A 12,657-nucleotide genomic window follows, 5' to 3' on the forward strand; every position below is an offset into this window, starting at 1 on the left:
AAGGGCTATATGTGATGGTGAGCAATGTTATGAATTCTCGCATGCATCCAACCACTCTTATCCAAAATTGATCATGAAACTAATATTTGTACGTGATTTCTTGTTATATAATACTATATGTCAAATAGCGGTGAGACTCATTTGTTTAAGTGAGATCTACTACTAATTGAGATGTGGTCTGAGATAATCAGTATTTAACCCCTTTTTTTTTTGAGAGTTTCATAAAACACCCAAAATGAGGTTGAAATTATAAAAAAACAACACCCAAAACACTTTATAAACACACCCAAAACTCATCATTACACACACTCAAAACTCATTTATAAACACACCCAAAAAATTGACTTTTGAGTTGATTTTGAGTGTGTTTCTATGTTTAAATAGTGCTTGATTTTTTTTAAATACATGTCTAAGATTGGGTTTATTTATAAATTTGTATTTTTTTTTTATGACAGTTAAACCATTAAATTAAGGCTTCTTCCTACGGCTTTGCCTTGAATCTCAATTTTCTCATTGAATTTGCAACAGGGTCAATATGCTCTTGCGCTTGCATTCCGTCCATTTTATCAATAACATCGTTAAATTGCTGACGTGGCATGAACATTTAGTAATTTTAGTTATGAACAAAATTTTAAAATCCAAATTAATCTTCAAAATGTACAATATCATAATTTAAAAAAAAAAAGCTTCAAAAAACACGGTTGTTTTCTACCCGTCTTTAACTACACATTATACATATTCAAGTATGGGTAAAGCGGATATTGATCCCCTTGCATAAACAGAATCACGACAAAGCGGACAACTGGGAGCCCTAGATAGCCACTTCTCAATGCACCATCTGTGAAACGTATGCTCACACTTAAGAACCCTGCACTTATCTTCTTCCTCAAACTCCTCCATGCAAATAACACACTCGTCACTGTGAAATCCAACTCTCTTGTCCACTCGATACTTGAAAGGTATACCACAACAGATTAGCCGTGGCCGCAGCGGCGGTCTTCTGGCTGATCTTCTCGTTCTTGGTGGTGCGGTTAATGGTGTTGTTATTGTTGGTTCCCCAGATTCAATGTCGTGCGTTGGATGTGCTCTTTGATCAGCAGCATTTTCCCTGAGGATCCCATAAATGATGGCGGCTACTATCAGAATGCATAATAGCATCAGCACCACGGTGCGTACATAACCAAGCTCTGGTGGCGGTGAAGGCGGTAACGAAAGAGGAAGAGGCGGAGGAGCTGCCGATACCATGCCGGGCGGATTGCGTGTATGAGGTGAGAGTAAGCCAGTGTGGTTGTTTGTACAAGGATTACAATTAATATATACTTGAGGAAAGCCTAAGTCCTAATGGCATAAGGAAAAGAAGAAAAAAGAAAAGAAAAGGAAAGTTTCTAGCTAGTTTAGGATTTTGGCTACAAAAAGTACGCACGGGAGGTTTGGGTGTGAGTAAGTGCAATAGTCTATATGCTTGAGCGGCAAGCTAAACCCCTACACTTGGAGAAAACAAAAAGATTGGGGTTTTTCTTTTCCTTTTTGACCGGATGTGAAAAATCCAAATAGTTTACACAAATCCTCAATTAACTATACATAATAGATATTGACGGTTGTGTGAACCTGATTTTGATCTCCTTGCACAACCCAAACACAATCTCGACAAACCGGACAATTGCTGGCCGTAGCAAGCCAATCATCTATGCATTTTTGGTGAAATGCATGCCTACAATTGAGAAAGCTGCAATATTCTCCTTCCTTAAACTCCTCCATGCAAATAACACACTCATCACTGCAAATTCCTATTCTTTTGCCCACTCGATGCATGAAAGGTACACCATGAGAGATTAGCCGCGATGGTCTTCGTGTTCGCCGTAGATTTGTCGTTGTTGGTGCCCCGAATTCGATGTCCAAGAGGGTTAACGTTTGATCAGTCCTTTGATTAGCGTGAAAGTTTCTGATGAGCAGGTATATGTTGATGGCTACTAAAATCATTAGTAGAATGACATGGTATGATTCTACAACAGCGTGCCCCAAGGAATAGTACCTATCAAGAGGGCTATGTAGCAATGATAGAATTAGGTTTGTTGCCATTGATACCTGTGAAAGCGGTGGACGAGGAGGAGGAAGAAGAGTGAGAGGCGCCGCGGATGGTCTAGCGGAGTGTGTATGTGTGTGAGAGGGAGAGGGAGAGGGAAAAAGTTCAGAAATGTACTTATCCAATATCATTCTAGCCCAAATATTAAAAACAATTAAAGTACAACCGCTTGTTAAAAAGACACAATTCCTAACATTGCTCACAATATATATGTATATATATATATATGCGCATCCCATCTCATATATATGTGATGTTGACATATTTTGCGTTCTTTTAATGGCGGTTGTACTTTAATTGTTTTTTGTATGTGGATTGCATCTCAATCCAACAAATTATTTGTATGGTAGATTGCATCTCCGATTGAAGTGAGACTCCTTAACAAAAGAGCAAAGAATAAATCCTAAACCAAAAAAACAAAACAGAGAAATTAAATGAACGCTTCAAATTTGTTTTCTAACTCTCAACATACTCTTCAAATTATATAATAAATTGTGTGTGTGTATATATATATTAATATAGCGATATGGGGGAGGGGGAAATCAAACATAAGACCTTGGATGGGTAAATACTCTTAACCACTCCAGCTATAAGCCTCTTGTATTTGTATCACAGTTATTAGTTACTAGTCTCTTCACACGCGCAGAACATGCCTTTTATTAATCAAATGCACTAAGCACGACTTACAAAATTTAACCATGCCCGTATGAAAACAGTAATTTGATAGGTAAAGTTTAGGGTTAGGGTTGGAGGAAAAGCAAACATCTTCAACTTTGCTAAGATTGAGATGCATAGTGGAATTGAACATAAAACTTTAAGCACAGGGGAGAGAAGAGAGATGGAAGAAAAATAACACCCACATTGAGATATAATTGAGATATAAAGAAAATTCAAAAGTGGACAAATTAGCAAATAACCTTCAATATAAAGAAAAACTATTTGTCTTATTGCCAAAACTCCAGGAAACTAACCAACACAAATGCTTTCAAAAGATTTCAAAAAATTATTGATTTAGTTTTCACACTGTCATATAGCAGTAACAAAAATGAATAACAACCACCTATGTACAACATCCAATTGTATCATACAAAATCAAATGAACTTGGTGCTTCAAGAAAGTACTAGAATGTCAATGACACAATTAAGTGGTCAAACGATATCGGATTCAAGTGATTTTTTGTAGAGATGATTTTTGAATGATTATCTAAAACGTAGATGGTTTGGATTAGTGAAATACAATGCGGAGTGAGCCCTACAAAGTTGTCCTTCAAATAAGCTAATTTGATTTGAGGGATCTCTCAATGGAAGCTCTGTGTGTGTGTGTGTATATATATACATATATTTATGTGTGCCTTTGAATATTAACTAGCTAGACTTGATTTCCATTTGTGGTAACGCACACTTCGAACCGAAGCACGGCAGAGAGGACAGTGCTTCTTCCTTTGTAGCCATTTATCGATGCATTTCTGGTGATAGATGTGGTTACATGTCGTCAGCCAACACCGGTCCCCATCCTTAAACTCCTCGAAGTAAATTGCACACTTGTCACTGCTAAATATTTCTGTCCTCGGCAAGTCTGTGTTTGTGTGTGTGTGAAGACCCTTAAGGCTTGTTGCGGTGTTTGGGATTCAAGACCGCAGGTTTGGTCATTCGTTGGATTATTATTTCTCTCTTTACACCAGTACAAGAAGAGGACATACATGACGGTTATAGGCAAGATTACTCGAACTATTAGTTGCATTAAGTGTGCTGTCGGTGATGGTGGTTGAGGTGAAGGCGACGGTGGAGGAGGTAGAAGAGTCCGAGCCACGGCTACCATGGTGAACTACTAGTTGTGTATGAGAGAGTGAGATCCAGTGTTAGGTACCCTGTACAGTTTTTTTTATATACATTACTTTTCCATTAGGAGCCTAAATTTTTAAGGGCAATGGTCAATGAAGGACAATCTAAAAATTGACTGGAGGTTTTGGGTGTTGTGGTAGCAAGAATCCACCACTATTGTAAATTGACTGGTTTCCCCTTGCAAAAGTACTTAATGGAAAAACTTCCCGTCGGGGAACGAATTTACTGACAATACCATGACGATCAAGGTTTGGGTTTACGTAAAGGGAAGGATATCCCTTGTCCCCCGTAAAGGTTTGGGTTTACGTAAAGGGAAGGATAATTTGCTAGGCTTTGGAATTGGCTATAAGTTCGTCTTTCTCTTGTTTGGTCTTGTTTTCAAGTGTTTTCATGTGGTCCTGTCCTCTCTGATCACTTGGCTGTAATGTTTATCGTTTTGAATGATATTCACGATTTCGACCCAAAAATGAAATAAAATGACCCATACATATCTACACACACTACAAATAGAAAAGTTATTCCCCGAAGTTATTGGTGGTAAAAATACAATGCACAAACTTACAACCACAAAAAATTCCCAATTAACAAGTAATTTTGAAGAAAGAAACCACAACATTAAAAACATTATTATTATTTTTCTTCTGTCTTTGAAATCTGAATATTGACTAGGCAGTACTGTCGACTTGATTCTCTTGTTCGGTTTGTATGCTTTGAACAGAAGCACGACAAAGTGGACATGGTGGTTTGCTTTCCTTGTTGGTTAGCCACTTATCAACGCACTGTTTGTGAAACGGATGCTTGCACTTAGCAAGCAACCGACACTCTTCCCCATCCTTAAACTCCTCCAAGCAAATTGAACACTGATGAAGATCCTCATCATCTGTGTTAAGATTGCTGCTGTTGTTGTTGTTGCTGCTTTCGATTCGATACGTGAAGACCAATTGAGGTCTGCGGGGGATCCGTTTGTGCTTCGAGATCGACAACGTTATCATTGGGCCTATTACAAAATTTGAGGAAACAGAAGGCCGCAAAGAGGCCAAACCATGCTAGCATTAAACCTAAACCAAACATGTCAGCAAGCCTAGGATTATCAATAATTGAAGGTGATGATTGGAAGCAGAGGAGGGAGAGGCGTCACGCAGTCTTCGCTGGTCGAAATAAGACGAAAACAAGGATTTGACATGATGTCTGTAAGCGTGTAAAGAGAGAGGAGATGAATTAAAGAGCTATTTAGCTTATTATATCTGGCCAATATATATAAGAAGTAGTTTCTAAACCAAATTGGCCTCGGAGATTGAAAGTCCACTTCTTCTTCTACTTCCTAAGAAGAAAGTGTGTGAGCAAGAGAAGTACTTTTTATACAAATTTATAAATAAACCAATTCTAGACATTTTTATAGAAAAACCCCAGCAATTTAAACATAGAAACACACCCAAAATTAACCCCAAAGTTTTATATAAATGGATTTTGAGTGTGTGTAATGATGGGTTTTGGGTGTGCAATGCTTAAATAGTGCTTGGGTTTTTTTTAAATAAGCCCCTATTTTGGGTGTTTTATGAAACTCCCTATTTTTAAAACCAAATTTGGCAAGGTTTTATATCAAATAAAATACATATCATCTTTTGTTTCTGCATCTCAAGTCGGTTTCCAAAACCAACATATATATGTAAACGTCCCATATCCTTGAACTCCTCGAAACAAATTGCACACTCTCTTCACTGCTACACGTATATTTTTCTATTCCTTTAGGGCCCGTTTGGTAATTATTTGGATCCAATTTAATAATTAAAAAAAAATAAGTCTAAAACTTAAAAAACTCATTTGATAGACTCCTTTTTAAAAAACCCAAACTCTCACCCAAAACAAAATAAAAAACTCGCCATTATTGAAAACAAAAAAGTGAGGTTTTAAATTTCTCTCTCTCTCTCTCTCTCTCTCTCTCTCTCTCACATCAAGGCCATTGAGGTCTCCTTTGTCCACTACCCAACAGGTATGAACCCAGGACTTCAAAATTGAGTGGGCTAAATTTACCTTACATATAAACCTATTAAAAGGACATATTACTACACGGCACAAGTGAATTTTATTGATAACAAAAAATACACATGGGAACATAATGAGCCCCTCAAAATGCATCTAGCACAACCTTAAGTAAAAACAACATTAAACTACAAGAAAAAAACCATTGGTTTTTTTTAATACAAGTGATCGTCTAAAGAGGGATGAGGTTTCTTGTAACAACCAGGTCCTTAATTAATATTTAATTATTAATTTATTTCAATAAAAGACCATTATACCCTTAGAATATTTTAATGGTTTAAAAGTTGACTTTTTGACCGGGAAGGATTTTTGAGATTTCAGTTATACTGTTGCGTAGAGCTCAGCGAGATGAGTCCGTAGACACGTAGTGGACTCAAATAGGAGTTGATCGTAAGTAGTGGCATAACCGTAAATATCTCGAACTTCAGTTTTTATAAACCCAGATTTTTCTGCAGTTAGACAGGCTGACCACCAACTTTGGGAGTTGTTTTCTCTCAGCTCTGACCCCCAATTCAGGCAATACCAGTGCCCAATGAACCACAAAACCTCCCTCTTCCAGCTCCAGCCTTTTGCCGCCTCGATCCGCCACCATAGTCGCCGGAAACAGCCACGAAACAGCGTGTTGGTCGTTTTTGACAGAACTTCCAAGCGTTCGTTCTCCGTCGTCCGGCCACCAAATCGGACGAGTGAGGTATGGATTTCTAGCTATTTTTCATGCTCTAGCTGCTAGGTTGGGTAGGATTTCAGAGATTTCAAGCGTAGATCGTTCGATTTTTAAGTTAGGTTTTAGCAGACTTTTGGGTCACTGTTTCAGCCACTTCCGGCTAGTTTTTGGGGTAGGTCCAAGAACAAAAGTGGTTCCAAATAGGGTGTTTTACCTAGGGTAGGAGTCTTGAGCCGTGGTTTAGAGTTTTTCCGGCAGAGTGTTATCGCTTTAGGCACCAAGCGCTGCGGCGCGTGGGCAGCAGGGTGGGGACCAGAGTCAGCCCTAGAATAATTTCCTAATCCCCACGAGCACTAGGATTTCGCGGATCTTAATTCGGATAACGTTTGAACCCCGAACGGATCTCGCCTAGTGGGTGATTCCGGGTTCAGAGGTTTGAACCGTTGGATCGTAATCATGTTCCAGTATGTTGATCAGGGTAATTTCAGGATTGTATATCATTTGACGGATCTTAAAACGGAGTCTCGGATACTCCAGAAATGTCAGCCCTAGAGTAAGGTTTACTGATAAAACAAACCGATTACAAGTCGAGAGCAGAGAAAGAACTACGCGTGGCTTGAATCCTCGATGAAGCGTGGCGATCTGATTATCAGCGCAGCCACGAGTTAAAGGCTCAGTGTTTAGGTTCTTGTTTTGGGCATTTTGGTCATTTACGACCCACGGTTACCAAGTGTCGTTTTAAACAGGATTCGGCCCGGATTTCAAAGTGGAATTTGGGTCGAGTCGTTTCATTTCTCACACATATACTAATAAATAATATATTAATAATGATGTTGAGAGGTTAATAATAAAAAAATACAAGCAATTAATAAGTAATTTTGTGAGGAAAAGATTAGCAAAATTAAAGAGTGGTAAATGATTTTGGTGGTGTGAAAATTTTAAAGAAATATGTGGGTTTTATAGGGAAACTTGAATGGTACAAAAACTTGAATGGTATTAATTTTCAAAAAATTGCCATTTGTATTAATTGCGATTGCACTAACAATATCCAATCATGCATGGGTAGTTGGAGCAGCTTCAATGAGTGTGAGTATTACTTTTTAAAAACCAACCGTTGGATGAGCAAAGGTTGGTTGAGTGCATGGGCACTGATGAGCGAGTAGATATAGTAGCTGCGTTAAGGAGAGTGAAGCAGCTCTTAAGTGGTGGTGTGTGGGGTGCGCTTGAGTGGGCTGGGTATTAACGTTAGGTTATAAAAGATCACAACACCTGGGCTATAGCCCAGGTTAGCATGTGCATAGGTCTGTCCCTGCTACCCGACCCAAAATTGATCAATTTTTTTCATGTTTTCGGTTTCTATTGAAAGCTCACAAATTTTCCTTTTCTTTTTTTGAAATTTCAATTTGGAGATCTAGGGTTTTTTATTTTAATTTTAATTTTTTTAGATTTTCAAAATAGTTTGGAGTTCAATACCAAACAAGTTTTTAGATCTTAAAATTGGTATTTGAAAACTCATATTTTAAAAATGAATTATAATTTTTTTACTAAAACACCTAAAATGGAGTTGAAATTATAAAACTTTTTTTAGTTGAGGGGTTGATACCAAATATTTATAAATTTGGAGTTTATTTTTTTTTAGTATGATACCTAGGGCCTAGCAATTCCTTACATATATGTGAAGACCCTGGGTGTACCTCAATTTGCACTCATTTGCCATGAACCAATCTTATTCTGACACGTCCTCTTTTTGAAAAGTAAACTACAAAAAGGTTCGAAAGATTTAGATTCTTGGTGCTAGGAAATAAAATCCCTACCTTTATTTTTTGCAAGAAGTATATACTTGTCAGAAAACAGTGCAAAGGAATTTCCTGTTAGAAAAACCGAGAGAGAGAGAGAGAGAGAGAGAGAGAGAGAGAGAGAAGTAAAAGTCTAATCCTGTAAAAATTTACAATAAAAGCACCTTACATTGAATTGCTATGCCTTTATCCAGGATTCTCTTTTATGATTCAATAATAAAACTGAATGTGGGATTTTAAGGGCTTTCTCACATACCAACATATCTTTGTTTCCTGCCAAACGATAACAAACATAGATAACAAAATAAACCATGTATATATATATGTGACAAGAACTCCCAAAACCCTAAAAAGGAAAAAAAAAGCCTACATATTAATCAATGTTTTCTTTTGCCCTGCTTACAGTTGTACGCACTAGAGACTGTAGCACGACAAAGGGGACAGTGCATCTTCTTGAGTAGCCATTGATCAATGCATTCTCCGTGAAACGCATGTTCACACTCAAGCTGCCGACATTCTTCCCCGTCCTTAAACTCGCCCAAGCAAATTGAACACTCCGAGTCAGTGTTAGTAGCAATTGCTTGGTTCTTTGTATATCGGAAACTTGACGCCTTCTTCTCCGCCAACAGCGCTGGTGTTTTTGCAGCAGTGGCTTGGTTAGGAGGAGGGTGAGGCTGTTGTGAATGATTTCTTTGTGCTTCGACATCATCAATTGGAGTATTTAGCTCCCGTATTCTTAAATACAAGCCGCGGATAATGAAGGAACAGAGGATGAAACAGGTTAGGAGAGCTGCGAGTATAAAAGAGGGGTCGTCAATCGAGAAAGGAGGAGGAGGTGCTGCTGGAGGAGGAGGAGGAGGAGACATGGTTGCTTTTTAGAGTTGAGAAAAATACAAGTGATATTATGTATTAATCTAATCTAGGGAAATGGAAAATACATCCATAACATTAAGTTTGTACGAGCGAGGAAGATGTTTAAGAAAGAGGACGAGGAAGACTTGATATATATATATATATATATATATGGGAAAAAGAAATATCAATCTATATAGATTTTCTTCCTGACAAGGAATTAATGTATAGAGGAGTCATAGACAAGGAATTGTAAACTTAGCCGTTTGCAATTAATGTAAAGAAAAAGAGAAACTACTAAACAAGAAACAAAAAAGAAAATCTACTAGATACCCCAAAATAATTTCAACAACATCATCGTTCTTTCTTTGTTTTGTACTAAGAACAGGAAATATCACGATACGATGATACAGAAAAAAAGAGAAAGCAAAACATACATTCTATTTGAAGTCCACAAGACGAGCCCCAAATAGATTTTCTTTCAAGTGAGTGGGGCCTCATGAAATATTCAAGTGTGGCCCAAAAAGCTCGTAACTAGATTATTATTATTTTTTTAAAGGGAAAGCTCCTACTAGAATATTTGTGTAAATTCATGTGAGTAAAGGTTCGAAATCTCTAGATACCTAATGAACATATGTGTAAACTCCCCTCCTTCAATCACTCGTATTAAAAAAAGTAGTATAGTAAGAATCGTGAAGATGATGTGACACGTATACTCTCTTATGTTCATAAGTCTTGGACATTAGTCTCATTTACTTTATTAATTACTTGATTGTTTGATTGAGTTTGAATTCCCACCATTTTGTTATTAACCAATCCTACCAAATTGAAATATTAGGCTACCACCTCAACATTGTTTGTGAAATTTTAATGTTTACAATCATCATCATAAAGTGGTGGTGGTGCTGCTACAGGAGGAGGAAGAGGAGGCATGATTGAGAATAATGACAAACAATAGTTACCTTATTTATTTATAAAACCCTAATCACTAATTAATTCAGCAATAGGCACAATTTCCAATCTTATTAGGATAAACATTTGTCTTGTTCGAAACGACATCGTCTTGGACGTATTTACGAATTTGTTGATAACTTGATATATTGATTCGGGTTAACTTTCCCCAATCACAAAGTCCTTTCGTTGACGCTTTTGCTCTTCGAGAAGCTCCGCTTCGCCTCCGATCAGGGTTTCACAGGTAAAGCTTCAATCTTTCCATGTCGAATTTCGCTCTCTTTCAATTCGTCTCTATCAATTGCAATATATAAAAAAGAACCCTTTAATTTGCATCCCACAGTACGGACAATTTTCGATTTTCTGTTTGATTAATGCTCAATTTTTTTTTAAGAGAACTTATTCGGTTGTGCTCTCTTCTCATCGGAGTTCGTTTCTGTTGCATAAATTTTTGCACGCAATTTTGTAATTAGACAATTCAATAGGAGTTCAAAGAAACCCTATAATTTAAATTTAAAAAATTTCGACTTATTAGGGTTCTTGTTTGATCGCGAATGAATTCGAAGAATTCTTAACTTTTGATTTCATTTAAATTCAAGTAGCTGTTGCGTTTTTCTTTTTTGTGGGTATAATTTCTGAGAATTCTGATTCGTTTGTTTCTCTGTAGGGTTTGATCTTCGAATTTCAAAATGCCTGCCACAGCAGGAAGGGTTCGCATGCCCGCGAACAATCGGGTGCATAGTAGTGCTGCCCTTCAAACCCATGGTATATGGCAGAGTGCAATTGGGTATGACCCCTATGCACCCAACAAAGAGGACAACAAGACTTCTGCGCAACCCAATTTGTCGAACTCTGAACCAGACGCTGAGAATGCGTATGCGAGCTTCCAGGGCCTCCTTGCGCTTGCCCGTATAACTGGGTCCAATGCTGATGAGGCTCGTGGGGCTTGCAAGAGGTGTGGCCGTGTTGGGCACCTCAACTTTCAATGCAGGAACTTTCTGAGTGTTAAGGAAGACAAGGAGAAAGACCCAGACACGATTCAGGCTGATGTTGCGTCTGAATTGGGTAAGTTGAAGAGGAAGCTGGGTAGGACAAATGGGAAAAACGTGACTGAGAGTGAAGAGAGTGAGGATGAGGATGAAGACAGTGAGAGTTCAGATTCAGATTATGATTCAGAGATTGAGAAGATCATTGCTCAAAGAAATGGGAAAAAGGCCGGTAGAAAGGATTCTAAAAAGAAGAATGAAGACTCAGATGGTGATGGGTCAGATATGGATTCCGGGGAAAGGAAGAAGAGAGGAAGGTCAAAGAAGAGGAGTAGCAAGAGGAAATACAATGATGATTCAGATGATTCAGATGAAGGTAGGAAGAAAAGAAGGAAGGAAAAGCGGAGGAAGAGGGATGAGTCCTCAGACGAGGATGGTGAGCGCCGGCGGCGGCATAGGAAGAGTAGGAAGGAGAAGAGGAGGAGAAGTCATCGGTATTTGGATGATTCTGAATCTGATTCGTCTGAAGATTCTCATTCTCGTAAACACCGCAGTCGGAGGAGCAGAAAGGCAGTCACACCATCTGATTCTGATGATGATTCACGGGTAGGTAGGGGCAGGAAGCGATCTGAGAAGAAGAGCCGGAAGCGCCATCATGAGGATGATGAATAAATCGATCTAGGAATGGTCTCAAACTGTGTACCCCAGGAAGCCAGCTTGAATCTATTTAGTTTGCAACAATATGCTATTGCAACCTTTGTATTGATTCTGTTCATTTGCTTGGACATGCTTCTGTTGTATTTTGCTGTTTTGCTTTATGAGATGAAACTATCACTTTGCTTATTGGAAGTTTGAACGTTTCTGGTATTAGTTCATTCGATCTTGTGCCGTTTTCTTGTGTGAACTATTATTTCATCCTACTCTTTGAATGATATTTAGTGAGCATATTCTGCTATATGTTTATAAGATCACATATTTCGCCCTAGATTTGTTTTCTGCAAGCTTTTGAACATATCACAAGTGTTGCTAATTAGTATAGCATGCAGGAGTATTGTAATTAGTTTTGTTCTGTTGATTTCTCCTCGAAGCTTTGGTTAGATTTGGTTGTTTGCACGAATAAAATTGTTACTAATTATCTACTAAGAAGCTTAATAGCTTTTTGATTTTCAGTTTCTGATGTCACTTGTGTTGTAGCTTTCTTGCTTGTGGTGATTTCCGGTGTAACGAATGCTTTGCTGCAAATGCTTTATGTAGAATTGGTCTTCCATTGGCATTTTTGTTAGCTCTAATGACTAATGCGATGTTAAAGTGAATACAAGCAAACATTTTGTGGGTTTCATCTCCTTGTGCGTATTCCTGGGGATTTTCATAATTACTTCATATTCTTGAGTAAAAGCTTTAGTTTAATGGAATAGACTTCTGCTTCACAAGCGGCCAAGTTTT

General features: G+C 38.0%; 2 protein-coding genes across 2 annotated transcripts; one reads left to right on the forward strand and one right to left on the reverse strand.

The window, feature by feature from the left end:
• Nucleotides 1-729: 729 nt before the first annotated feature.
• Nucleotides 730-1,245, reverse strand: LOC148921442 (RING-H2 finger protein ATL79-like). The gene has a single exon (XM_089048838.1). It carries the CDS (start codon nt 1,243-1,245, stop codon nt 730-732), a length of 516 nt encoding a protein of 171 aa, XP_088904964.1.
• A 9,071-nt stretch (nt 1,246-10,316) lies between these two features.
• CXIP4 (CAX interacting protein 4) lies at nt 10,317-12,089 on the forward strand. Its single transcript, XM_008225364.3, has 2 exons — nt 10,317-10,472; nt 10,896-12,089. Exon 2 carries the CDS (start codon nt 10,918-10,920, stop codon nt 11,884-11,886), a length of 969 nt encoding a protein of 322 aa, XP_008223586.2. The 5' UTR covers nt 10,317-10,472; nt 10,896-10,917; the 3' UTR covers nt 11,887-12,089.
• Nucleotides 12,090-12,657: the final 568 nt, after the last annotated feature.

The sequence above is a fragment of the Prunus mume genome, linkage group LG1 (assembly GCF_029339155.1).
Source record: "Prunus mume cultivar Tortuosa linkage group LG1, ASM2933915v1, whole genome shotgun sequence".
Taxonomy (NCBI): domain Eukaryota; kingdom Viridiplantae; phylum Streptophyta; class Magnoliopsida; order Rosales; family Rosaceae; genus Prunus; species Prunus mume.

Excerpts from the sequence above, each read along its gene's own strand:
- CXIP4 (XM_008225364.3), top strand. The coding sequence starts at position 10,918 with ATGCCTGCCACAGCAGGAAGGGTTCGCATGCCCGCGAACAATCGGGTG.
- LOC148921442 (XM_089048838.1), bottom strand. The coding sequence starts at position 1,245 with ATGGTATCGGCAGCTCCTCCGCCTCTTCCTCTTTCGTTACCGCCTTCA.